Source organism: Oryctolagus cuniculus, chromosome 2 (genome assembly GCF_964237555.1).
Source record: "Oryctolagus cuniculus chromosome 2, mOryCun1.1, whole genome shotgun sequence".
NCBI classification, from domain to species: Eukaryota; Metazoa; Chordata; class Mammalia; order Lagomorpha; family Leporidae; genus Oryctolagus; species Oryctolagus cuniculus.
The window spans coordinates 2,648,151-2,675,475 of NC_091433.1; the positions used below are offsets into that span (position 1 = coordinate 2,648,151).

Genomic DNA, 27,325 nt, shown 5'->3' on the forward strand with positions numbered 1-27,325 from the left:
CGGCCACCATTGGACTCCCGATCACACAGAGGCTGGGAAGGGGGGATCTGTGCTCGGGACGCCTGGCCTGGCTCGGCTGCTCCCTGTCCATACCTCGGTTTCCTGGGCTGGAAACGGGGAGATGGCAAACCACCCACCTCCCGTTCCCAGGCCGCGCTGCAACAGCCGGGAGCGAGGATGGCCGTGGCCCCAGCACAGCTGCAGGCAGCGCCGGCGTCTGGGTCAGGCGGGGGTCCGGGCGCAGGGCCGCGTTTATGAACTCGGTGGCTGCGGGAGACCCGTGTGTAGGGCTCCCGGGTTCTGGCCCCGGTCTGCCTGGCTCACCTCGCTCAGTCTCCCTCCGCCCAGTCCTCCATCCTGCCCAGGGCCTGGGGCGCACCCGGGGGCCGCCCCCGCCCCGCCAGCTGCTGACTGCCTGTGTCCTTTCTGTCCCAAGAGACACCTGTCGGCCCAGGAGTTCCAGGAAGTGTTTGGGATGAGCGTGGAAGAGTTCGACCGCCTGGCGCTGTGGAAGAGGAACGACCTCAAAAAGAAGGCCCTGCTGTTCTGAGCGCCCCGCGCCTCACCACGCATGCGCTGCAGCGGAGCCGGGCCGGCGAGACCGTGCAGCCCCTCCCCCCTGCACCTCGCTCGGGCGTCGCTGTGTCAGTGGGCTGAGCTGGGAGGACGGGGGTGGGGGCGCCCCGCAGGTGCAGCCCCCGTTTCTGCAGTGACGCTCCTGCCGTAGCTTAGGGCCGCCACGCGGCGCTTGCCACCACCCTGTCCCCGCAGCGGATGACCTAGGAGGTGGGGCAGAACCTGCCCGGGGGTCCTCAGAGCGCCTGGCCCCGTGTCCCGCCCCTGCAGGGACATGAGCGGCCGCAATTGTGCGTGGGCAGCCGCCTGAGGCGGCACCAGCTGAGGGCGACCCCCACCCTGGGCCCCCTCCCTGCCCTCCCTCCGAATGCCCCTAGTTGCCCAAATGCTATCTTTACAGAACCACAGAGGCTTTATTTTGTTAAGCGTAGCGTGAACGGGAGAGGACATTTATAAGGGTCTAGTTTTACGCCCCGCGAAGGGCCCGCAGCCTTACCCTGCCCGTCCCCTTCCGTGTTCCCCGTCCCCTTCCGTGTGCTCCCGGTTCTTGGAGGGGCCCTGCAGACAGGCCTCCATGTCCGTCGTCTTCCCCACGCATCGCGCAGCTCCCCCTGACCCAGACCCAGCTATCTTCTGCGCCGTGACGCCTCCCGGCCTTGGAGGGAGCAGATTTCCACACACCTAGCCCGGTGTCCAGTGTCGTGCCAGGCATCTCTCCCACCACATCCCCCGAACAGCCGAGCACCGCTGGGCTGGGGACGCGGGTGTCCAGGCTGTGGCCAGGCATGGGTTGGAGCACGGTGCCATCATGGGCTACCGCTGAGGGGCCCGGGAGGCGGGTGAACCCCCAAGTGTGCGTCCTGGCTGTCCCCGCCCTTGAGGGGACCTCCCCCAGAGTCCTCACCGTAAGGCACCACGTCCCGTTTGGCGCTGGAGCAGGGCAGTGGGGAGCACCCGGAAGGCGTCTGACCCCAGCGAGGCTGAGAAAATAAAAGGCGATGTACTAGAAGGAGCGGGAGCCCCGCGCCTGATTTCCCAGACTGCGCCCGCTCTGTGAGCGGCACTGAGGCTGCGTCAGCTCAGAGCAGCAGCAGGGGCAGCGAGCGAGGCCAGGATGCCCTAGCCCAACAGGGAGGCCCGGAGGCTTCCCGGGGGAGGTGTCCCCCACACTGCGTCCTCGCAGCTGGGAGGTCTTCTGGGGCCACCAGGCGAGGTATCTGGGCAGAGAGGGCAGCAGAAGGGTCTGGGAGCCTGCGTAGCCAGTTCTGGCTGAGCTTGGGGCAGGAGGAAGGAGAAGCCAGGCAGACGTGTCGCTGGGAGACGGCCTCATCGGCGCCGGTCTCGTGCCGATGTCAGTCTCAGGTCCTGGGGATTTGGGGTTTTGCTCACAGCAAGTCACGCGGCGGCCAGTTCCGGCAGGTGCTGTCAGCCCGGCCTGGGGACGCCCTGCGGGCATCAGCCTGTGGCTCTCCGTGAGCACAGGTGCCTCCCGGACGGAGGATCACACCTGGACGCTGTGAGGGCAGAAGGTGACCTCGGGACACAGCCATGAGCTGGCCTGTTCTGGGTGAACCAGGACCTGGGCCCCACCCACCCCCCGTTCTGCTGTCCCTTCTGCACACGTCTCGCAGCACCAGGGTGAGGCATGGAGCAATGGGACCACACTCCCAAAGCCTCTTCCACGGCCTGTACAGCCTGGCCTTCCCCGCTCCCGCCTGGGCCCTTGTCCCGAGTGGCCACTGATTGCGGCGGCGCTCTGAGGCGTCCGGCCCCTGTCCTCCGAGCTGCCCGCCTCTGGAAACCCCACTCATCCCTGGAACGCCTCCCGGCGCCTTCCTTCCGGGTCGGGTCAGCGCCCCCCATCCGACGATGAGCCCTGTCATGGGGCCCTCCCCACACGGGGACACCCTTGGGAGCAGTTGGATGAGCGTGGAGCCCGTGCGGACACCTCGCTGACCGCCACCTGCCTGGGTGCGTCGCGCTGTGCCTGCCCCGTCCCCGTCCCGTGCGGCCGCCACTGGTACTGAAAAGCAGCAGTAACTCCTCTCCACTTGGGGTGAAATGGGCACGGGAGGCTGCGTGTTAGGTTGACCGCAGACGGGAGAGCGCTGCTGTCGCCCCAGCCCCCGCCACGGCTCGGCAGGAGCCCTCCCTACCCCCCACATTCTTGGCCAGCACAGCACTCCTGGCGCCTGGTCAGTAGCCACCACGCCCTGTGCCAGGCACAGCCCTGGGTGCAGGATGTACAGGGGGCCATTAGCCTCTGCTAACTGAAACTCAGCCCCAGGCCCTGAGGACCCGCCCACCCCCGAGGCCACAGGCCAGGCTCCGTGACTGCAGCACAGGCCGGCCTGGACAGGCTGGGGTGGGGTCCGAGCCTGCAGGGCCTCCCCCAGGGCTTGCTCCTCTGCACACTGCCTCAGCGTCCCAGCGGCAGGGAGAAAGCCTGGCAGGGCCACAGCAGGCCTTAGGGCTTGGCCCCGGAAGTGACGCGGGTCCCCTCGAGTCCCCACCCGTTGTCCAGAGCCGGTCACGTGACTCCACCCAGCTGCCATTGGGTCCAGGAAGCGTGGGAGTCTGTGTGTCCCAGGAGAGGCAGAAGACGGGAACCAGATGTGCACATCTGGAGCTCGGCACAGCCACGGTCCTCCCACGGCTCTCCCTGTGAGCCCGCCTGGGCCCCTTGCTGCCCCGGGGCCAGCAGGTGACCTCAGATGGCCACCAGGCCCTCCGCACCTCCGCCTTGCGCAGTGCGCCCTCCTTGGGGGAGGGGGATTCGCCTCGGCAGGGGTGTCATGTGCTGCTACAGGCTCGCTGTCCACAGCCCAGGTGATCAGGAAGGGCCCAGGGAGGGGCACTCAGAAAGGAGCCAGAGCAGGGGGAGCCGGGGCGCGGTTGCAGAGTCACAGGACTGCAGCCCACCCTGCTGGAGGGCAGGACCACCGGGAGGCCCCGGGGTGCACCAGCCCCCACCGGGCGGGCGCAGCTTCTGAGAGGCTGAGAGGCAGGATGCTGCCTCCCGTGTTCAGCTTGGAAAACTCCTCCAGGGTGCTCGCCCCATGCTGGCCCTGCGCCCCCCTGGTGGACGCACGGCCCCAGGGAGGGGCACCTGCTTCTCCACGCTTCCTCCCGGAGCACTCTGGGTCCCCTGACCATCTGGGAGGCGGAGCCTTCTGGAACCCACGGTTCACAGAGGCAGAAGGGCGGCTCCGAGAGGCACCAGGCCACCTTCCCGGGGCTGCCCAGCTCAGCACCACTGAGGAGGCTGCGCTCTGGGCTGGTGGCAGAGCCTGGCGTGGGGGTGGGGCTGCTGCCCCCCCCCCCCCCAGCTGGGGAGGAACAGGTGCCGGGGGCGGGATTCTCTGCCCCCGACCCCAACACAGGGCAGGTTGCCAGGCCGAGGCTGGACTCCTGGCCCTGGTTGTGTCGGCAGGTGGGGACACTCACCATCATGCCAGTGCGGGTGGGCTTGCTGTGGCTGGCTGGGAGCTGGGTCCTTGTCGGGGCGGCCTGGCCAGGGAGTCCTGAGGTTGCTGCCTGTCACCTCGGTTCTTGGGGATCCCCTGAGACACTGGCCTTGGTCAGTGGCCTTCCTTCTGGCCTCAACACCCCACGGGTCTTCTCCTTCCTCCCTTCAAAGCAGCCCTGGCCCCCATTTCCCAGCCTCTCTGGTGCTGCTATGGCTGCCATGTTCCAGCTGCAAGACTCCCCAGACCCCTGCGACCGCCAGGACTGAGCCAGGCCACAGCCAGGAGCCCTGAGCTCAGAGCAGGGACCCCAGTACTAGAGCCTCCCGAGACAGGAGTCAGCAGGAAGCTGGCAGTCCTGGTGCAGCCAGCCAGGACTGTGGGCTGTGGGGGTCTCCAGCCGTGTCTCAACTGCTGTGCCAGGCACGTCTCTGCCACCCAAAACACGAGGCCACCCCCGTGGGGACCTCTGTGGCCCGTGAATGATCCCAAGACCTCTCTCTCCCATAGGAAAGCTGGTAAATGCAGTCGTCCGGCCAGGCCATTCTCCAGCCCCAACAAAGCCCTGGACACAGTGTGCGGCCGAGGACCCTGCCATCACGCCTGGGACGGGAGGCTGGGCCAAAGTGGCCACTTTTGGCCGGTGTCTGGGTACCAGCCACGGCCCCGCCCCCGGGGCGCAGGGCTCCAGCTCTGCCCAGGAATGACCCTGAATGCCGTGGGGCCCTGGCCCCGCCCTCCTGAGCGCACCTGATTGGGCCAGAGGGGGCAGCCGGCCCAGAGGTCGGAGCCCATAGGCTGGCCAGCAGCCCACGAGGTCTGGTGTGGACATTCTGTCCCACAGGAGGGAGGGTGAGCCTGGCCAATCAGAGTCTCTCTCTGAAAGCGGAGTGGGGCAGTGGGGGGTCCGCTCTGGAGAGGAAGTGGAAGCGGGTCGTGGCAGAGCCCAAGACAAGACCCCCAGGTAGGAGACCCCGCGTCTTGGTGGCCTCTGTGTAGATGGGCCTGGAGCAGCCACTCAGACCTCATTCCAGAGAGTGGGGGTGGGGCAGGTCCAGACGGAGCCATTCCGGGCCAAGTGGCCAGGCCGAGGGCTGGGAGGTCGGTTGGTCCCGGGCTCGGGGTGTGTGTGCCTGAGGCGGGTCCTCCGCACCAGGCCTCAGATTCTGCACCTGCCGGAGGCACCGGACTCCAGGGTCCTCTGGTGGCCTCGCACACAGGCGCCCCAGGTGGCGCGAGCCATTCCTGGTCCTCAAAGTGAAATGCTCCTTTGACAATGTTGTTAAAATGCGTCTGATCCGTTTTTGATACGTAATAAAGGTTCCTCATGTGAAAGGCTCCAGGCCGGTCCGATGCCCTGCCCCCGCCTCCACTCCCGCCCAGCCCACCTTTGTCCACAGCTACGCCCAAACACAAGCTTAAGTCGACAGCGACGGAGGTGGGCGCCTCGCTCTGGCTTTCCTAGGAGTTTCTCGCCTGATGCCAGGTGTTGGGTGTGCATGGTATCCTGTCCAGGAACCAGCAGCCCTCTGTGTGTGTGTGTGTGTGTGTGTGTGAGAGAGAGAGAGAGAGAGAGAGAGAGAGAGAGAGAGAGAGAGAGAGAGATTGGGAGCCGATGTTGAATTTTCTCTGAGCCTTGTCAGCTGGCTGGGAGGTAACTGTGTTGGTGTTCTGGTGTTCTCGGTGGGAGACCTGTCCCTGAGCTCTAATCCCAGCTTTGCTAATACCAAGCCCTGTCGCATTTGAGAGAGAGAGAGAAGAGAGAGAGGTCTTCCATCCACTGGTTCACTCCCAGAGCTGCACTGATCTGAAGCCAGGAGCCAGGAGTTTCTTCCAGGTCTCCCTCGTGGGTGCAGGGGCCCAAGCACTTGGGCCATCTTCTACTGCTTTCCCAGGCCATAGCAGAGAGCTGGATTGGAAGAGGAGCAGCCGGGACTCGAACTGGCGTCCACATGGGATTCCCGCACTGCAGGCGGCAGCTTTACCCGCTATGCCTTGGCGCCGATCTCGGGGCTGTTTTTGACTTCCTGTTCAGTTCTCTAGGCTTTACTCTGAAAGCCACAGGTGAGCCCGCTTGAGAGAGAGATGTTTTTCACAGAAGTCCCACGCTTTTGGGAAATCATTAAACTCTGCCACGGAGAGAGAGAGAGAGAGAGCGAGCGAGCGAGCTAGGGTAGAGCCGCTCAGCACACACGCACGCTGGCCCCCCCCCACTGTTGCCACGGCGTGTCAGCACGATACCACGTTTCTGTGGCCTCTGCAGCCAATGGGTGTTTCATATGAAATGGAATTAGAGGGAAAAAAAAGCATGCATTGAATTGGAATCTGAAAAGAACCAGGAGTGGAAATGCTGTCTTAAAGAAATATTTTGTTGGCAGAAAGCACCAAAAAAAAAAAAAAAAAAAAAAAAAAAACCCAAAATGAAACATTCCATTGAGATGAGGCCTGGGAGCTCCCAGCCAGCTGAGCCCGCGCGCCGCAGTCCCAGCCTGCCCCGCGTTCCTCCTCGGAGGCCGCCTCTCCGCGCACTGGAGTCGCCATTAACTCCAGCTCCGAGCCGGAAACGAGCCGGCGGCTTGCAGGCGTTGCCCGGGTTCGAGCTCGGAGCGGCTGGGGGAGGCGGGCGCCACTGGCTCTGCTCTACGGCTGAGCAAACTGAGGCCGGGAGAAGCCAGGGAATGGCCTTGGGTCCACGGGGGCCGGGGGGGTGGGGGGTCAGACCAGCGAGTCAGACTGCACAGCCCGGGTCTTCGAGACTGAGCAGGGATTCTCAGTCCCCCGCTGTCTGACCACGGCCCGGGGCCTGCCTAAGGCTCAGAGTCCACGGCCGGGGCTCAGAGCTGTGGCATCTGTGCCCGGCTGAGGGCCTCTAGGCCCGTGCGTCCCCTGGTCCTTGGTGCCCCCTCTTCCCTGTGCCCCACACCCCGCCGGGTGATGCCCGGGTGCAGCCGCTGTTGTCTACAGCGAGCCTGCGGGGACGCTTCCCTCGCCCAGGCCCGCGGGTGGGTGTGACCTGCGTTCTCTGTCGCGGGGCATCACACCTGCCCCTGCGGGCGCCGAGTGGGTGGAAGTCAGCTTGGTTTCGGCCATCACATTCATCTAAAATCGGAAGCATGGTGAGGAGCCTGATGGGGGGCGGGGTCCTCAGAGACCGGCCAGGCCCGCTCCCGGGTTCTGCAGGAGGCAAACAAGAGCGAGCGACCACCCCATCACCAAGAGACCGCCCAAGCCCCAAAGCCCAGAGCGTGAGCGCCTGTGCGGGGTGAGGGTGGGGCTGCCGCCTCTGCAGCCCACCTGCTGTGGGCGTGGGCGAGGCCAGCCGGAAGTGTCTTTGGGGTGGGTGTGGGGCACCCACTGGTGTCCCTGCGAGGCCCACCCTGTCGTTTGGGAGACACTCGCAGGAAGCTGCAGCTGCATGGTGCTGGTGGGTGTGGCCTAGGCCACGCACTGGGCGCTGGCCATGAGGTCCTGATTGATTGGCGTGCACATCGTGGCGCTCCGCCCTCGGCGGCCGCCCGGCTCTCAACTCCACGCCTACCCAAATGTACACTTGCGTGGGCAGCTGCCAGCCGCTTCCTGTCCATGGAGGTTTAACTTCACTCGTCGCCCAGGGGCTTCGCGTCCAACCTGCCCTTCCGGGCGGGAATGGTGGGGTTCACCCTGAGGACCATCCGTCCCCTTTCCTGACCCCAGACTGCCTGGGGAGAACGGCAGGGGGTGGCCAGGGCGCAGGTGGGGAGGCTGGTGCTGGCGCAGCAGCCAGAGCCCTGAGGGAGCTGCAGAGGCCCGGAGGCAGGGCAGGAGGACCCGGGTTCCACAGGGAGAGAAGAGGCAGGCCTGGGTCTTGCTTTCTGCCGTGGGTGATGGGGGGTGGCGGGGGAACCCAGGAGGAGCCCTGGGCTTGGGGAGCGGGAGAGCAGCTCCATCTCACTGAGGAGACAGCTGGACAGACGGACCTGACTGGGGGTGGGGACGGCGCCCAGGGCGATGGCAACAGTGAGTGGAGCTGAGAGCCCCGTGCAGAACCTGAGGCAGGGTGGTCCCTTTAGGGTGTGGTGGGGGGAGGGCAGAGCAGGACGAGGAGAAGGAGGGTCAGCAGGAGTGTGGAGCACCCTGGACGCCAGGGGAGCAGGATCCGAGCAGCAGAGGTCCAGGTGGGCTCACACAGCACTGGGTGAGTCCTCTGAGGGTAGCCCCAAGGAGTGCGCAGGGACCTTGGCAAGGAGAGCCCTGTGCAGTGGGGGAGGAGTGACAGAGAGAGTGTCACATTGGCACCCATGCGTCCACCTGGGGGTCACAGGGCACCCACGTGTCCATCTGGGGGTCACAGGGCACCCACGTGTCCACCTGGGGGTCACACGGGCACCCACATGTCCACCTGGGGATCACAGGGCACCCACGTGTCCACCTGGGGACCACATGGGCACCCACATGTCCATCTGGGGACTACAGGGGACACCATGTCTCCATCTAGGGGTCACACCAGGCACCCACCTGTCCATCTAGGGGTCACACAGGCACCCACATGTCCATCAGGGGATTACAGGGGACACCCACGTGTCCATCTGGGGGTCACACTGGCACCCACGTGTCCATCTGGGGACCATAGGGAACTCCCATGTCTCCATCTAGGGGTCACACCAGGCACCCACCTGTCCATATAGGGGCCACACAGGGCACCCACGTGTCCATCTGGGGGTCACACTGGCACCCACATGTCCATCTGGGGACCATAGAGGACACCCACGTGTCCATCTGGGGGTCACACTGGCACCCCATCTCCATCAGAGGGTCACACTGGCACCCACGTGTCCATCTGGGGACCACAGGGGACACTCACATGTCCATCTGGGTGTCACACTGGCACCCACGTGTCCATCTGGGGACCACAGGGGACACTCACATGTCCATCTGGGTGTCACACTGGCACCCACGTGTCCATCTGGGGACCACAGGGGACACCCACGTGTCCATCTGGGGGTCACACTGGCACCCACGTGTCCATCTGGGCACTATAGGGGACTCCCATGTCTCCATCCGGGGGTCACACTGGCACCCAGGTGTCCATCTGGGGACCACAGGGGACTCCCATGTCTCCATCTGGGGGTCACACTGGCATCCACCTGTCCATCTGGGGGTGGGGTGGCTCAGGCAGCAGCTGGAAGGGTGGATGTGCTGTCTTTACAACTCAGACCTGAGCACATCAGGACCGACGGAAAACAGGAAAATACGCTGCAGCAGTGTTGTGAAAGATTGAAACCTCTTGACAGCCCCATGAGCTGCACCAATTACATCAGCAAATAATCCCTGCGCACCTGCTGTGGCCAGGTACCCTTCTGGAATGCAAAGGTACAGTGGTGAACAAGGCAGATAAAAATCTGGACCTGCCCTCCAACTGGGGTGGGGGGAGCCGAGGGAGAAGAAGGACGATGAGGGTGTCAGTGAGGGGGACGGTAGGGTCCCTCTGGGGGGAGGAGGAGCAGGCAGGGTGCTGGTGCGTGTGAGCATAAATATTCCCAGCATAAGATTAAGATCTGGACAACTCTCTGACATCCAGCTGTCTCCCAACAAACAATAAGCATTCGTCAAGCACCCATGACAGACCCAGGCACCCCGTGGGTGCCAGGGAGGTTAGGGGCATCGCCTGCTGTGGGCAAGTTCCCCAGAGCACACAAGAGACAGATCAGGAAACACACCAGGACCGTGTGGACTAAGCACTGTGGTACTGTGGTTGTTCAAGTGGCCCAGAGAGGGTGACGTTCGAGCTGAGTCTGGAGGGGCGGGTAGGGCCGTGCCAGCAGGGGAGGAACTATCCATGAAGTGCCTGCGTGAGATCAGCAGTTTACAGATCCAGTCCCAGGGGTCCAGTGTGGCAGGGCTGGTGCGTGTTACATGGATGTGGCCACTGCTGGTGGGGAAGCTGAGAGACCTGCCCGTGGTCATACGAGTGTCAGAGCTGGTCTCAGAAGGCGATTGTGTGTGCTTTCTCTGACGCCACCCACCCCATCCTTCCGATAGGCCAGAGTTTCCAAAGGGGCAGAGCCCTGCAAGGGGGCCCCCTGTGAGGTGTTTCCTGGTGCGGGGAGCCGACTGCAGCCAGTGCGCGACAGCCGTGGTGGAGCCGTGGGTTCTGCAGCAGACCGAGTGCCATTATTCCATTGTCTTCTGGCCTCCATTGTGCTGGGTGAGGAGTTGTCTGTCATTCCTGTATTCTACAGCACAGAGTGTGATGCTTGATTGTTTTTGGTTGCTTTTAAGATTTAAAAAACGAATCATTTGTTTTCAGCAGGCAGCCCCTGGGGTGCACCCCACTTCCTGGCACTCTCAGCCTTGTGTGACCCCTTCTGTTGAGTGTGGGCTGCTCCTACGGACTTAGTTTACACAATGCCAGACAACGATGAGATTCCCCTTCTGGACCTGGGTTAGTAAGGACTGTGGCTCCATCGTGGGTGCTTTCTCTCCCCCCCTCGCTGACCTGTTCCTGAGTCATCTTGAAAATGCTTAGCTGTGACTTGACCTGTGAATGACTCATGTGACAAGCCATGGAGGGAGACCCACAGCTGGCCAGGGGCTGAGGTCTGTCATCATCGTGTGAGTGAGCTGGAGACAGCTCCCCCTCTCACAGTCCCAGCTACAGATTCCCTGCAGCCTTGGCGAGAGACCCTGAGCCGCGGGCACCAGGGAATGCAGGCTGGGGTCCTGCCCCACAGACACTATGAGATCACCGCTGCTGGTTTGAGTCTCTAGGCCTGGGGTGGGTAATTGTGCGTGCAGCTGCCCCGTGAGCTTTCACTCTGGTGAACTGGGATGGCATCTGACTGGGGCCCCGGATTCCCCCGGGTGCCCGGGGGTCGTGGGTGAGCTCTGCTCCCTGTAGGCACGCTGCGTCCAGAGTATCAGGGAAGTGGAGCTTACTCTGGCTCTCAAACAGCTGTGACAGTTTCCTTTCTCGTGAGATCTGTTGCTGGGAAAGTTTGGGGAACGGTCTCGAGTCACCAGCTCCACCAGGTAGCCCTTCGCAGAATCAAGCTGGCCTGGTCCAGCTCTCGGAGCAATGAACCTGCTCATTCTCCCGGAGAGGGAGGCTCTCTCTACGTCAGAAGGCTGTGGCGGGAAAGCAGGGTTTGGTTTGTGTCTTGAGGTCTCAAGAGGTGAATTTCATTTTCATAAGACCTTTCTGCTAATCCGGGTGTACTACTCTGCCCGCAACCGGGCCGGGGGTGTTGTGAGGGGCACCCCACGATGGCTGGTCCCTGACAATGATTTCTCAGCCGTACGATGGCACACGAGGGGCACTCATTCGGTGAAAACCACACCTTGAGTTTTAAATTGTGATCTTGTCCCACGGAAGCAGTGCACGGTGCAGGCCTCTCTGGTGACGCCAGGCAGTGGCCCTGTGCTGCTGCGTCCAGTCTGAGGCTCACACGGGCCCCTGCACTGCGCCGTGCGGCTGAGCTGGGATGCCTGGTGGGTCAGGTGCGCTCAACTCGGGTTCAGCTTCGGATGTTTTCAACTTTTGATGGGATAATTGGGATGTGACATCTTCGTAAATCAAGGGGCCTGGCCACGTCCCTCCGAGGTGGGCTGAGTTTATCCTACAAATAGGCATCGAGTGTCCACAGGCTTCACTGAGAATCCTTTGTGTGAGGTGGAAGCAGCCAACAGTGGCCTCACCAAAGAGGCCTTTGTGTCTCCTGGCTCATGGGAGTTTTGGGGGTCGGTGACGCAGGTCCTGTTCCAGGGACCCAGAGCCTGTCTGGTCTCCTTGTGTTCCCCATGGCTACAGCTCAGCCACATGTATGTCCAGGGCCACAAGGGCTGTGCGTGGACGTGAACGGGACCTGTTCCCTGACACCACGCAGGGCCTGTCCCCTGACATCACGCAGGGCTGCACTCCCCAACATGTTATGTCTGTGGTAGTCAGAGGGTGAAAACTCAATCCCACCTTGGAAAATGAGTGGATTATGTCGATAGGGTGGAGCCCTGGGATTTGAATCCTGGAGGCCCTGCAAGATGGCACAGGGACAGACACCCCTGTCCCATGCCACGTGCACTCTGCACGCCGAAGGGCTCATGCTGGGTGAGGTGGCCATCACCAGGAAGGGCCGTGGGCCAGAATAAACCTCTCATCTTTATAACCTGACCGCCTTGGGCAGTTTGTTACAGAGACAAAAGCTGAATCTGGGAAGAAGAGAGGAAAAGTCCGGATTTTTGCCAATTTTGGGGTAGACTCATCCAGTCTGCTGATTTCAGGCTGCCAACACCACCTCTCAACCCCTTAAGTAAGATTTCTATCACACAGGAATCCACACGCCTCAGGAGCCAGGATCAGGAAATAATGGATTTCGACTGTCTTTGTTTTCTACATAGTTTAATGTGTGTTGTGTATTAATATATTTTTGACATAGTTTAAATTGCAACCTTAACCTGATATAATATTTAAGTAACAAATATAGTGGCTCACTTGGCTAATGCTCCACCTGCGACATCAGCACACCGGGTTCTAGTCCCAGTTGGGGCGCTGGATTCTGTCCCGGTTGCTCCTCTTCCAGTCCAGCTCTCTGCTGTGGCCCAGGAAGGCAGTGGAGGATGGCCCAAGTGCTTGGGCCCTGCACCCCATGGGAGACCAGGAGGAAGCACCTGGCTCCTGGCTTCGGATCGGCGCAGCGCCGGCCATAGCGGCCATTTAGGGGGTGAACCAACGGAAGGAAGACCTTTCTCTCTGTCTCTCTCTCTCTCACTGTCTAACTCTGCCTGTCAAAAAAAAAAATAGACTTATAAAATTCCTGAACAGGCGTCAGTGTTGTGGTGTTGTGGGTTAAGCCCCTGCCTGCAGCGCCGGCATCCCATACAGGGGCCAATTCGAGTCCCGGCTGCTCCACTTCCAATCCAAGCTCACTGCTAATGCACCTGGGAAAGCAGTAGAAGATGACCCAAGTCTTTGGGTCCTTGAACCCCTGTGGGAGACCTGGATAAAGCTCCTGGCTCCTGGCTTTAGCCTAGCCCAGCCCTGGACATTGGGGCCATTTGGGGAGTGAACCAGAAGATGAGAGATCCCCCCCCCACCTTCCCTCCCTTTCTGTAACTCTGCCTTTCAAGTAAAAAATGAATAAACCTTTAAAAAAAAATCTCTGAACAACAGACAGTCAGCGCTCTTGGCCACAAACCGGCCATAGTGGGCCCACCCCTAGAAGCCTCCCGCCACCTGCACTCACGCTGACCTGGCCTGGGCACAGTGCCACAGCCGCCCGCCGAAGCTCGCCCGGTTTCTGTGGCAAAGCACGGCCGGGGGAAGGGAGGCGGGTCAGCCACCCATGTCTGCAGCGCATCTGGAGGCCAGCCATGGGCCTGCAAGTGCGCTTCTGTTCTCACGGGGACTTCTTCCCACTGGCCAGAGAGAGACCCGAAACTGTAAGGACGACTGTGATGAATGCCAGGAAGAAGCAGGGGGAGCTAGGACGGGGTAGTGCCAAGGAGACCCGCACAGTTTTATCTGAAAGGCAGGGCCGCAAGTGCTGGAGCCGCCACCTGCTGCCCTCCAGGGTCTGTTTAGCAGGGAGCAGCATGGAGGGCAGAGCTGGGACTTGCACCCGGGCCCTCCAGCATGGGCTGTGGGCCTTGCAAGAGGCAGCCAGGCCAGCACACGGAGTGCCTGCCCCATGTCTGCTTTATACTGCTTCATGGCAAATAACCACAGACTCCGCTGGAAACAGCAGCCCAGTCTCGTAACTGAGCGTCAGGGGCGCACAACCCTTTACCTGGGTCCTCACCAGCTCCACGCAGCCCCACGGCTGGGCAAGAGTCCATTTCCAGACTCCTGCTGGTCGAGCAGACCCCTCCCCAGAGGCGCCCTGCACACACACCTCCTTCTGATGTCCTGAGGTGGAGGCTCAGGGAACGCCAGGTGACCGCGGTTACACACTTGCCCCGGTTCTGCCCGCAAGCGAGGCTGGGGGCATCATACAAGGGTGTGGATCACGGGTCACCTCTTCCCGCGAGGCTGCCGCAGTGGTGAGGGTGGTGGCTGGGAGGTCTCACCTTTAAGGCGAGGCTTGAGGTGCCGGCAGGAGTTGGCCAGGCCCAGGGCGCAGGGGGGCCAGGTTGCCTGGGCGTTGGCTTTTCCTGGTCCCCAAGGACATCCCAAACCACAGTGGCGCCCTGGGTGGGGAAGAGCTTGTTTGAGGCCAGGTTTTCAGCGGCCGGCAGGTGTGTGAGTGGGTGTGCAGGTGTGTGTGTGTGTGTGTGTGTGTGTGTGGAGGGAGCTGAGGAGGGGTCCCCGATCCGTGCTTCCAACTTCCGCTGTGCACAGAGAGGGCTAAGGATCGGACCCTGCCTTCGCGGAGGCGAGACCCGCAGACCCCTGCGCGGGCAGCGAGGCCTGTTGGGGGTGGGTGGGGGGAGGAACAGAGGGCGGCCTTAGCGTCGGACCTGAGCTGCTTCCCGAGAGGAGGAATGCGGCGGAGCCGGCTGGGGCTGGGGGCTGGGGGCGGCGAGGTCCTTCCCTCGGGGAGGTGCCTCCGGCAGCCAGAGCCAGGAAGCAGGTGAGGGGGCCAAGGCACAGGTCGGCAGCAAGGGCGCGGATCGAGGTGGGCGCCGGACCCGCGGGCAAGGGCAGCCGCTGCGGGGGAGGACGCCAAGGCTCGCGGTGAGGACGGCGGCACCTGCCGGAATGGGGGTGACAGGCGCGGACCCGGGCACCGCAGGTGCGCACGGCAAGGACAGGACAGCCGGAGGCGGGAAAGGGCGGTCCGGCGCCTCGGGGACGCCGAGGACCCTCTCCACCTCCGGCCCTGCCGGGACCCGGCGGTGGGCGCTCGGGCGGCAGGCGGCTTCGCCCCCCGGCGCGGTTTCCCTTGCCTGCAGCACGGCCGCCCGGTCGCTCTCCGCCCCGCGGACCTGAGTCCGGGGTGTGCCGTGGACGCGTCCAGGTGAACCGAGGCCACGACGCCTTAGGGTGGGGCTGGCGGGAGCCGCGAGCCCGGCCAGCGCCCGGCCCCGCCCCCGCGCCGGGACCCCCGCAGCCCCCGCGGCGCCGCCCCGCCCCGGCTCCCTTTGTTTCCCCGGCCCCGCCCCCTCCGCCGCGCTGCCTCCCCATTGGCCGGGGGGCGGGGCCTGGGCGCTGGGCTCCGCCGGGGGCGGGGCGGCGTGCGCCTGCGCGGTGTGCGCCTGCGCCGAGTCGGCCCGGCCGCATCCCCTCGCCGGCTGCAGCTCCGCGCGAGCCCGAGCCCGAGCCCGAGCGGGGCGACCGGCTGAGGCGGCGGCGGCGGCGGCCCCGCCCCGGGGGTCCATTGTTGAGGCGGCCGTGGCGCTGCCGGCTGCTCAGCTGCCTTCACTGTGCCGGGCGCCTCGGGCCGGGAGCGAGCGCTGGGGGCGGCCGGAGGCGAGGCGGCGGCCTGAGGTGAGGCGGCCGGGCGGGGGTCTCCGCACAGGGCTGGGAGGGGTGTCCGGGGCAGGGCTGGGGTCTCTGCACCGGCCGGGTTTCCCGGAGCCGCGCGGGGGTCTCCTGGCGGCACGGAGATCTCAGGGCATGGCAGGGGTCTCCCAGTCCGGCCGGGGGTCTTTGGACCGGGCTGGCTTTCGAGGGGCGGGATTGGGGTCTTGGAGGCAGGCGGGGGTCTCCGGGGCCCGGCTGTGGTCCGTAGACGCGGCGGAGGTCCCCAGGGGCTGGGCCGGGGTCCCGGGGCCGGGCGTGACGGGCGCGAGTGGGGCGCCGCCCTGAGCGCCGCCGAGACGGGGCTCGGGGGTCGCGGCCTGACGGCCGCCGCGCGTCCGTGCGCCCCGGCCTGGCCTCGTCTCGGGGACGCCGAGGGGGCTCCGCGACCCTGCGGGGCCGCTGCCCGGCGAGTCGGGTGCGCGTGCGGGGCTGGCTGTCCGCGGGGCCCTGCCTGCCCGCCGCGCGTGTCGCCGGCGGTGCCTTGTGCTTTGTGCGTGGCCCCTCCCGGCGCCCGCGGGGCCGCCGTGTGCGTGTCAGCGGGCCCGGGTGGGACGCCCGCCTCGCCGGGCCGGGGCGCGCGCGCGCGTGGGGCGCCCTCCGGGCAGGGCCGGGCCGGGCGGCTCTGGACCCTGGCGCGGGGGTCGGCCGGGCCGCCCCTCTGCCCCGCGAGCGCGGCTGTCAGGCCGCCGGCTCCGATGGGAGGGAGCAGAGCCCTCCGCCCGGCGCTTCTTGGTGTCTTCCGTTAGATTTGGGAAGAAAAAAACCCCGGACGGGCCGACTTCCCTGCGCGCGGGGGAGCGCGGGCCGGGGCGGGCCGGGCCGGGGCGGGCAGGGCCGGCGGTCCTCCTGCTGGTCTCGGCCTGGCCGCCAGGCTCTGCCGGCCCCGGGCCGCTGTGTCGCAGCCACCGCGCGGTGGAGGCGGTCGGCCGGCCGGAGTTTCATCAGCCGCCCTGTGCCACGCGTGACTGTGGCCCTGGGCGCCGCAGGCTCCCGCAGCACAGCCTTTCCCTTTCCAAGCTGTCCCTGGGCACGGGCAGCGCGCGTTTCTCTCCGGGCTGGAGGCGGTGCGTGGCCGCCGGCGGTCACCGCTGTGCCTGCCTGGGCGACACCCTGGCGCTGAAGCTGCGTCCTGCCCGTCCCAGCTGAGGGTCTGCAGGGCAGAGCGGTCGGCCCGGGCTAAGGGCCGTGGTCTGAGCCCGGAGCCGGAGGAGGCCGCTCCCCTGCCTGGACCCCTGGAGGAGGCCGCTCCCCTGCCTGGACCCGCGCTGCGCCCGGTGTTAAGCCTCCAGTTCTCCAGGGGTTTTCAGATGCCCCTGCGCCCTTGGCTGTGGGCACTGGATTTGAAGTCTCTCGTTCTGATGTGACTCTGGTGGCCCTGGTTCCTGGGGGCTCCCTCTTCTGGGCTGGGGTCTCCTCACCCGGAGGGTCTTAGACCAGGTGTTTGTGAGAGCCCTGTCAGCCCTGAGCCTTGCACCGCGAGCCGCGCGCGGGTTTCCTGGTGGCCGTGTCGTGAATGGTGGAGGACGTTTCCCTCCCGATGAAGCTAGGGCGTGCACTTGGCAGTTCCGGGCAGGGGCACCCTGGTGTTCTTCATCCATGTTTTAGTTGCAACATCTTCACTTCTAGACTGGTTCCTCCTTGACCAAGGTCTTGGGTGCAGATCCTTTTCTGTTTTTTTTTTTTTTTTTTTTTTCAGGGTGGGTTTGTGTGTGTGTGTGTGTGTGTGTGTCTTTTAAATCTCATCTGAAATCTACCGAATGTAGTCTTCTCTGTGTCCCAGTACTTTACAGAGATTTTGTTTTGGAGAATCTGAAATCAATGGAATTTTGGGAGTGCCTTGAAGACTTGCGTTATACGTTAAGGGACCTTTAAGGAGGCTCTGAGGCTCAGGAATGTAGCAGCCAACCCTTTCGAACGTCGAACGTCACCCCCTTCCCCGTGTACCTGTTTGTAAGGAGGAACTGGGGTTGCCTGGGTTTCTTCAAGCCACATGTTTCTGTCTGTAGGAAACATTCATAAACAAATTCCCTTCGCTACTCTTAGTCATTTACAGAGATAAAGTTTAAAATTAAAATTAAATTACAGAGATTAAAAATAGTTGATAACTGTCAAGTAGGGCTGCTGAAACCCACTTTTTGTTTAAGTCACTGGAGTTTCGTCTTGGTTTTGATTTGCATTCTTCACTTACGACGCGCTCTGTTGTTTGCCCCATGTGGTGTGTTTTGTAAGGGTCTCTTATTTTAGGAGGGGTCTTCACACTCAACTAGATTTTTCTATTTCTTTCTTTTTTATTTTTTTATTTAAAGATTTTATTTATTTGAAAGTCTGAGTTACACAGAGGAAAGGCAGAGGGGGGGTGGTCTTCCATCCAGTGGTTCACTCCCCAATTGGCTGCAACGACCGGAGCTTCACTGATCCAAAGCCAGGAGCCAGGAGCTTCTTCCGGGATCTCCCATGCGGGTGCAGGGCCCAAGCACCTGCGCCATCTTCCACTGCTATCCCAGGCCACAGCAGAGAGCTGGATTGGAGAGGAGCAGCCGGGTCTCGAACTGATGCCTATTTGGAATGCCTGCACTTCAGGCCAGGGCATTAACCCACTGAGCCACAGTGCCGGCCCCTCTTTCTTTTTTTTATTATGCAGTTTACGGGGAGTGGGGGGTGGAGGGGAGAGAGCCATCTATCTCCCATCTACTGTTTCACTCCCCAGATGGCCACAATGGCTGGAGCTGCGCCGATCCAAAGCCAGGAGCCAGGAGCCAGGAGCTTCTTCTGGGTCTCCCACGTGGGTGCAGGGGCCCGAGGACTTGGGCCATCTTCCACTGCTTTCCCAGTCCACAGCAGAGAGCTGGATCGGAAGTGGAGCAGCCGGGACTCAAACTGGTGCCCATGTGGGATGCCGGTGTCACAGGTGGAGGCTTTACCCACTAAGCCACATACCAGCCCCTAGATTTCTTTATGGCCTTGGATTTTATTAATGTTTAAAATGAAACTTAACTAGTTCACGCTTGCTTTGTATTGAGAGTGTTTTTCATTTATAGCAGGATTGGTTCAAAGAAATTATTTATTTGAAAAGGCAAAGCGAGAGGCAGAGAGAGCTCTCCCGTCTGCTGGTTCACTCCTGCAGTACCGTCAGTAGCTGGGCCTGGGCTAGGCTAAAGCCAGGAGCAGGGGCGTTGCATCCAGGTCCCCCATGCAGGTGGCAGGGACCCACAGAGCTCAGCCGTCGCCTGCTGCCTCCTGGGGGCGTTTGCCCAGGCGTTGCGGTTTGGGCTGTGGGTGTTCCACACAGCGTCTTAACTGCGTTGCCAAATGCCTGCCCCAAGTTGATTTTATGTGGATTACACGGAAAGGGATCTCCCTCATAGACGTGGGTGCAGGTGGAGAAGACAGATTTTGGACTCTGTTTCTGAGTCGTCCGTTCGTCTGTGCCCAGAGGACCTAATTCAGCTCGTTACTGGGCACTGCTCGGTTTGATGCCGTGGCGCGGCGTCCCACAGGTCTGCTGCGGCTGCCAGGAGTGTTTGAGGAACTCGGGACGGTCACTTGTGCGGAGGGTTGAACCCCTTGTTGCAGCGCCCGTTCCTAGTCCTTGGCCGTGCCTCGGGACCTGTCTCCCTGCTGACGTGCCTGGCAAAGCAGCAGAGATGGTCCCAGTACTTGGGTCCCTACCCACGTTGGAGACCTAGATGTTGCTGCCTCCCGGCGTCAGCCCGGCCCAGACCTCTGTGACGTCCATCTGGGAGTGAACCAGGAGGTGGGAGATATTCTGTTTCTCTCTCCTCTCTCTCAGTCACGCTGCCTTTCAAATAAATAGAATAAACCTTTGAAAAACGTGTTTCTCTTGGGGCCGGCCCTGTGGTATAGTGGGTAAAAGCTGCTGCCTGTGGTGCTGGCATCCCATCATGGGCACTGGTTCGAGTCCTGGCTGCTCCACTTCCAATCCAGCTCCCAGCCAATGGCCTGGGAAAGCAGGGAAGATGGCCAAGTGCTTGGGCTCCTGCACCCACGTGGGAGACCCAGAGGAAGCTCCTGGCTCCTGGCTTCAAACTGGCCCAGCCGTTGTGGCCATTTGGGGAGTGAACCAGCGGATGGAAGATCTCCTCTCTCTCTCTCTCTCCCTCTCTCTGTAACTCTGCCTTTCAAATAAATAAATAAATAAATCTTTTAAAACCCCTGATTTCTCTGTTTTCGGATTACGATGGTTCTGTAAATCTTCCTGTTTAAGTAAGTATTGCTTTTCAGGGAAGAAGTTCAGAGATAATTTTTCTTGGGCTTTAAGTTCTAAGTCTTTGGTGTCAGCTCCAGCAAAGACCGTTTCCTGTGTTTGGTTTCGCACCTCTCGCTGCCCAGGTGTGGTAGTGCAGACGGCCTAGGAGCCTTTCGGGTGGTGACCGCGTGGGAATACGAATCGTATGATAGAACTTCCTGGAGTGCTTTTGGGTGAGGGCTTGAGTTGGAGACTGGGTCTTGAAGGCCTTTGTCATGGCCAGGCGCGTCTCAAACTTCAGTTCCGTCACCCGTGGGTGCGGTGAGGCCTCAGTAAGACCCTCTCCACCCGGCCGGGATCCCGGATCGCGCGAGTGACGGAGGCATGGGATCTTGTTAAGTTGTACAATTTCGTGTTGCCAGAGGTTTTCAATAATGCTTTATTAAACAGAGGGCCTTCAATCCGTGTGTTAGGCAGCTTCGTTTAGGGTCCTCTTCTCTCTTTAATTGGCCCTCTAGCATTTCTGCCCGACGTGAGGCCTGGGTTTGTTAGCATTAACCTGCTCTGAGCAGAACTGTGATTGAGCGCACACGATTCGGCCCGCGTCGCCTCGGTTCCCGACGTGTGCGTGAGCCTCCCTTTAACGCAGCACAGGGGCGGGACTTTCAGTTCCTAAGTGACCTGTCTTGAGGTTGGGGAAGCAAAGGGCAGCCGAGGTCAGGGGCAGAAAAACACTGGGCAGCCTGCGTTTGAAGTGTCCGGCACTGGTGGGCAGCAGGTGTCTGGTGACTGCCCCAGCACCCAGGAGCAGCCTGCAGCCCTTCTTTCCCCAGAACCAGCGGAGCCCCTCGTGGAAGGCGCGTGCGATTAGGTTGGGCCCTCCCAGAGCATCGGGACAGTCGCCTGCGGTACTGTGGCTCAGTCGCAGGCTCCGGGAGCTCGGGGACCGCTTTCTGCCCACCGTGGGAGTCTGAGGCACTTACAGCAGCGTCCTGTGAGCTCGTTCTGCTGGACACGCACGCCGAGGCGGGGACGTGAGGGTCCCTCCGCGGTGACTGACTCCCGGTGAGCCGTTGGCGAGGTTCACAGCGGGGAGGGGGTCAGTCAGACGCAGCGCCAAGTTCTGTGTTTTGGAGCCTTGAGGCAGCCTGATCTGCCTCCCCAGGTTCTGCCGGGAACTCATTAGAGAAACACCCGTGTGGGGAATTTGGGGTGCTGGCTGTTCAGGGTTTACATGAAGGAGTCTACGAGGTGAGGAGTGCGTGGTTCTGTGTCCCTCTGGAACGGAGACAGCGACTCGAGTGCCCGAGGTTCAGAGACTGCCTGCAGGCTGGAGACAAGTCCGGCCGGCCACCTGTCCCCTCACTGACAGCCAGGAATCAGGAGTCTCTTGTGGGCCAGGACCCAGCTGATGGCGCTCGTCCAGTGCTTCAGGACCCAGCGTGACCTCGTTGACCTTGCAGGTGGCTGGGAGTTTGTCATTAAGCTTTTCTTCCTGGGGGGTGGGCGTTTGGCGCAGCAGCGAAGACGCCGCCTGGGAGCCTGCGTCCCTCGTGAGAGGGCCCGGGTTTGAGTCCTGGCTCCACTTCTGACTCGGCTCCCTCTCACGTGCACCCTGGGAGGCACAGGGGTGGCTGGGTGCCTGGGTGCTTCCCCCAGGTGGACTGGAGATCCGGCCTGGCCCAGTCCTGGCTGCTGCAGGCGTCTGGGAAGTGGGATGGGCACTCGCTCTCTGGCTGTCGAAGAACATGAAAGTGAATCTCTAAGATGATTAAAATTTCTTTCCTGTATAATGAATGGAAAGCTCTGATTTGAAATGAATTTTCTGTAAGAAACAAGAACACGCCCGTAAGGCAGTAAACCTCGTCTTCAGGCTTCAGGAATATAGAATCCCCTGAAATACTGCAGAAAAAGTTTTCTGGGCCGCTGATGTGTGTGTACCTGGGAGAGGATCTTTTTTTTAAATATTTTATTGAAATGCAGCATACGTACCAGGAACTGCACATAAATGCACAGAGAGGTGAGCTTTTGTCTTCTATCACACGCGTGACCAACACTCAAATTAAGAACAAAACATTACCAGCACCCAGTACCCCCCGTGTTCAGTATTTCCGCCCTCACCCTTCCTCCCAGGGGCGGGATTCGCAGCTTTCCTGGTTTTCAAAGTTGTGGATTCCGAGCAGCTGGAGAACATAGCACTCCATGTGGTGTTCTTGTTGGTCGAGTATCAGATATTGTTTAAACATTCAATACTCTTTAGCAGAGCTATAGGGCACATCACATCGTTTTAAGAATCACCAGTTCTGCAGAGGCCTGGAGCGGAGAGATAGCAGTCGCCCACCCTCTGCACTCCCCAGGGGCTGCCACTGGCGTGTTTCAGATCTTCTGGGGGGGGGGGGGAGAATGGATTTCTTGCTACTGGGGAAGAGGATTTAGGTCACTTCTCTCTCCCCTACCCTCCCGTGTAATTATTGTGGTATAGTCAGAAAAATGTATCTGGTTTTCATCCCTGGGTCCGGCCCAGGGCTTCTAAAAGGCTTGTAATTTTCTGAGTGATAGGGCGGGAGGGACCCTCCGGGATGAGTGTCTTTGCTTGGTAGTGAGGTGACTGGTGGCCCGGAGAGCTCAGGCTTGGGGGCTGCTCACCAGGCAGACCAGGGCTCGGGAGCTCGGCCCCAGGCCTGCTCACGCTGTGATGTGATCAGGCCTCCGTAAAGGGTGCGTTCTGAGAGCCTGCAGGTTGGTGAACACAAGGAGGTGCTGGGAGGGTGGCACCCAGAGAGGGCACGGAGGCCCCGTCTCCCCCAGACCTTGCTCTGGGCACGGAGGCCCCGTCTCTCCCCCAGACCTTGCTGTGGGTACGGAGGCCCCGTCTCTCCCCCAGACCTTGATGTGTGCACGGAGGCCCCGTCTCTCCCCCAGACCTTGCTCTGGGCACGGAGGCCCCGTCTCTCCCCCAGACCTTGCTGTGTGCACGTCTTCCGCTTGGCTGTGGCTGAGCTGTGTCCTTTGCAGTAAACTAGTAACAGTGAGCTCTGTGTTTGGGTGTGGGTTGAGTTTGCGCCCAAGGGTTTATGTTGTTGGCAGTTGGGTCCCCGTGTGGTGATGTTACTGGGGGGGGGGGAGGCAGTGGGTCCTTGGGTAGCTAGTGGGTGTGCCCTCAGAAGGGATTCAGGGGATTTCCTGGGGTCCTCAAGTTGGTGTTTGTGAGACAGTTGTTACGGAAGGACAAGCCTAGCTGCTCCCCACGCTGGGCTTCCTGTCTGGCCAGGGACCTCTCCTGTTCATGTGCCCCACCGCCGTGATGCCAGGCGCCATGAGGGCCTCACCAGCGTCCCGCTGATGCCAGCCCCAGCTCAGTAGGCGTCTTCATAAACTTACTGTGCCCCAGGTAGTTTGTTTTGTTTTTTTAAAATTTAGTTATTTTACTTGAAACTCAGTTACACATAGAGAGAAGAAGAGGCAGAGAGAGAGAGAGATCTTCCATCTGCTGGTTCACTCCCCAATTGGCCGTAATGGCCTGAGCTGCGCCCATCTGAAGCCAGGAGCCAGGAGCTTCTTCCAGGTCTCCCACACGGGTGCAGGGACCCAAGCACGTGGGCCGTCTTCCACTGCTTTCCCAGGCCATAGCAGAGAGCTGGATAGGAAGCAGAGCAGCCGGGACTTGAACGGGCACCCATATGGGATACTGGCACTGCAGGTGGTGGCTTTACCCTCTACGCCACAGCACCAGCCCCAACCCCAGGTGTTTTGTTACGGTGGTGGAAAACGGACTGAGTGCAGTGCTTGTCTGAGTTTTGCAAGAGCTGTAGTCAGGGAACCCAAGGAGAGGTTGAGGGAACCCTGCAGGGCCAGCTGGTTGGTCAGACGTTCGTCCTGGGGTCTGGAGGGCGAAGTCTTGTGACTGAGCCGTCACACGTAGGACCTGTGTGCACTCCAGACAGACGGTACCGGCACCGGACTGAACCGTCGGAGGCCCGGCTGGGGCCAGAGGAACGGGGTCAGAAGTGTCCTTGGGAAAAGAAAGTGTTGGCTAAGTAAGTATCAACAGCACTTAGGATGATGATGGAGATATTTTTTCAGATGAGATACTGAGTCTATTTTGATTAGATTTCCTTTCTTCTATAGTTTTTTTTTTTGGGGGGGGGGCTTGGTCTTCTTTGTATCATCATTTATCGCCCCCGCCTCAGCAGTATCAGCCTCTGAATACAAAGCTCTCGCAGGCAGCCTGTGCAGTTCCTCCGGTTAGGCCCACTCTCCTGTGATGTGGGCACGGCTGTGAATTTCACTCCAGGTTCTCCTCTTGCCTAAAGACAAAGGTTCTAAGTGCAGACACGTGCAAAGTGTGGAATGTGGTAACATTGTATTCTGAAGGTGAGAAAGCCAAGGTGGGTGCAGTTAGGAGGGGTTGCCCCTCATGGAGAAACCCCCTCAGGATGGGCAGTGGGCCAGGAGGTTGTCTGGCAGGAGGCGGGGAGGGGGGGGGCGCAGGGCGTGACAAAGGGCACCTGGGCAGTGTCCCGGCCTCCCAGCGTGGGCCTGTTTTCTGAGCTGGAGCCACTGGGGGTCACGTGGCGCCCCACAGTCCCGCATGGCCTCGGTGTGCATTTGTTCCTGGGGTCCCTGCTTAGGTCTTGGGAAAGGAGGCGGTTTGATTGACACAGGAGGAGGATGGAGTTACCTGAACCGGCCCCTCCCTGCCCCAGGCTGGCCGCTGCTCCGCCGGGAGTCCTCCTTTTTATGTTTTCTCTCATAGTTTTGTTGAGAGAAATATAGGTGAGCATGATCAGCAGTGCCGTTCTGAGTAATCCTTTTTTAGATACATAACATTTGAATATTTTACTGTCACATTTAGTTGATCGTTTTGTGTATAGAATTTGGGGTTAAAATACATTTTCTGTGGAATTAACATTTAAAAAAATACATGAAAGGTGCACGTATGTCCACGTGCACACGCACACGCACACACAGCCCCCATCCCTGGTTCACTCCCCAGATGCGCACAACGGCTGGGACTGGGCTGCGGCTGCGGCCGGGAGCCAGGAGCTGCGAGTAGCGGGAATGCACTGTTGAGCCTTCCGCTGCCTCCCAGGGTCACACCAGCAGGAAGCTGGAGCCTGGACCACCGCCAGGACTGGAACCCAGGCTCGCCCGTGGGGGACGCGGGCGGCCCCCGCCAGGGCCCAGCTGCCCCGTCACAGCCTGCCCTTAATTTCCTGTGGAATTTTGATGACGCTGCCTGCTTGGCTTCGTCTTCCAGCAGGAAGATGGATGTGTCTGGAGCCGTCGTGTGTGACCAGCGTCTGTCCCTCGATCCTCACTGTCCTGGTGCTGGGGCGCTGCGGGTTCTGTGTTCATTCACTGCGCCGGCTTGGGTGTGCTGTGCCTGTCGGCTGCCGGCCTCTGTTCTGAGCACGCATCCTGTCCATGTCCCTGTCTCTGTTCTGAACATGCGTCCCTGTCCCATGTCCTCTGTTCTGAACACGAGTCCCTGTCCCATGTCCCTGTCTCTGTTCTGAGCACGCGTCCTGTCCATGTCCCTGTCTCTGTTCTGAGCACGCGTCCTGTCCATGTCCCTGTCTCTGTTCTGAGCACGCGTCCTGTCCATGTCCCCTGTCTCTGTTCTGAACATGCGTCCCTGTCCCATGTCCCTGTCTCTGTTCTGAACAGGCATCCTGTCCATGTCCCTGTCTCTGTTCTGAACATGCGTCCCTGTCCCATGTCCTCTGTTCTGAACACGAGTCCTCTCCCATGTCCCCTGTCTCTGTTGTGAACACACGTCCTCTCCCATGTCCCCTGTCTCTGTTGTGAACATGAGTCCTCTCCCATGTCCCCTGTCTCTGTTGTGAACATGAGTCCCTGTCCCATGTCCCTGTCCTCTGTTGTGAACACGAGTCCTGTCGCATGTCCCCTGTCTGTTCTGACACGTGTCCCTGTCCCATGTCCCCTGTCTCTGTTGTGAACACGAGTCCCTGTCCCATGTCCCCTGTCTCTGTTGTGAACACGAGTCCCTGTCCCATGTCCCCTGTCTCTGTTGTGAACACGAGTCCCTGTCCCATGTCTCCCGTCCTCTGTTGTGAACACGAGTCCTGTCGCATGTCCCCTGTCTGTTCTGACACGTGTCCCTGTCCCATGTCCCTGTCTCTGTTGTGAACACGAGTCCCTGTCCATGTCCCCTGTCTCTGCTGTGAACATGAGTCCCTGTCCCATGTCCCCTGTCTCTGTTGTGAACACGAGTCCCTGTCCATGTCTCCTGTCTCTGTTGTGAACACGAGTCCTGTCGCATGTCCCCTGTCTGTTCTCACACGTGTCCCTGTCCCATGTCCCCTGTCTCTGTTGTGAACATGAGTCCCTGTCCCATGTCCCCTGTCTCTGTTGTGAACACGAGTCCCTGTCCCATGTCTCCCGTCCTCTGTTGTGAACACGAGTCCCTGTCCATGTCCCCTGTCTCTGTTGTGAACACGAGTCCCTGTCCCATGTCCCGTCCTGACACATGTCCCTGTCCCATGTCTCCCATCCTCTGTTGTGAACACGAGTCCTCTCCCATGTCCCCTGTCTCTCTTGTGAACACGAGTCCCTGTCCCATGTCTCCCGTCCTCTGTTGTGAACACGCGTCCCTGTCCCATGTCTCCCTTCCTCTGTTGTGAACACGCGTGCCTGTCCCATGTCCCCTGTCTCTGTTCTGAACACGAGTCCCTGTCCCATGTCTCCTGTCTCTGTTGTGAACACCGTGCCTGTCCCATGTCTCCTGTCTCTGTTGTGAACACGAGTCCCTGTCCATGTCCCCTGTCTCTGTTGTGAACACGTGTCCTCTCCTATGTCCCCTGTCTCTGTTGTGAACACGTGTCCTCTCCCATGTCCCCTGTCTCTGTTGTGAACATGCATCCCTGTCCCATGTCCCCTGTCTGTTCTGACACGCGTCCCTGTCCCATGTCCCCAACCTCTGTTGTGAACACGAGTCCCTGTCCGTGTCCCCGTCTCTGTTCTAAACACGAGTCCCTGTCCCATGTTCCCGTCCTCTGTTGTGAACACACGCCCCTGTCCCATGTCCCCGTCCTCTGTTGTGAACACGCGTGCCTGTCCCATGTCCCCGTCTGTTCTGACACGAGTCCCTGTCCATGTCCCCTGTCTCTGTTGTGAACACGAGTCCCTGTCCCATGTCCCCTGTCTGTTCTCACATGTGTCCCTGTCCCATGTCTCCCATCCTCTGTTGTGAACACGAGTCCCTGTCCCATGTCCCCTGTCTGTTCTGACACGCGTCCCTGTCCCATGTCCCCTGTCCTCTGTTGTGAATGCGAGTCTCTCTCCATGTCCCCTGTCTCTGTTGTGAACACGAGTCCCTGTCCCATGTTCCTGCCCTCTGTTGTGAACACGTGTGCCTGTCCCATGTCCCCTGTCTCTGTTGTGAACACGCGTGCCTGTCCCATGTCCCCTGTCCTCAGCTTCGCCATCTGTTGTTTTGTTTTCCATTTTGGGACGTTCTCCAACATCTTCTCCAGAGCCTTCTGTGAATCTTTTGTTAGTATAATACGTGTATTTCAAGAATACCTTACAGCCCCTGAAAGTAGTTTTTAAAAATACCGCACTTCCTTGTTTCAAGGATGTGGTCAGACAGGGTTTTTAAAAGCTGTTTTATTTTTA

The 27,325-nt window shown here is 60.8% G+C and overlaps 2 protein-coding genes across 17 annotated transcripts in view; both read left to right on the forward strand.

The window, feature by feature from the left end:
- ABLIM2 (actin binding LIM protein family member 2) overlaps positions 1-1,585 on the forward strand; it is a 116,656-nt gene extending 115,071 nt beyond the window's left edge. For all 9 annotated transcript variants that reach the window (XM_070068005.1, XM_070068002.1, XM_070068001.1 and 6 more), the window contains one exon: positions 437-1,585. In XM_070068005.1, coding sequence (XP_069924106.1) covers positions 437-657 — 221 coding nt within the window. In that variant the 3' untranslated portion in view covers positions 658-1,585. The remainder of the gene's footprint in view (positions 1-436) is intronic.
- Positions 1,586-15,199: 13,614 nt separating this feature from the next.
- Positions 15,200-27,325, forward strand: part of AFAP1 (actin filament associated protein 1) — a 174,946-nt gene continuing 162,820 nt past the window's right edge. For 7 of the 8 annotated variants that reach the window (XR_011386175.1, XR_011386174.1, XR_011386176.1 and 4 more), the window contains exon 1: positions 15,200-15,441. The gene's annotated coding sequence lies outside the window, so the exon portion shown is untranslated. The remainder of the gene's footprint in view (positions 15,442-27,325) is intronic. The other variant, XM_070068015.1, reaches the window with a different exon arrangement.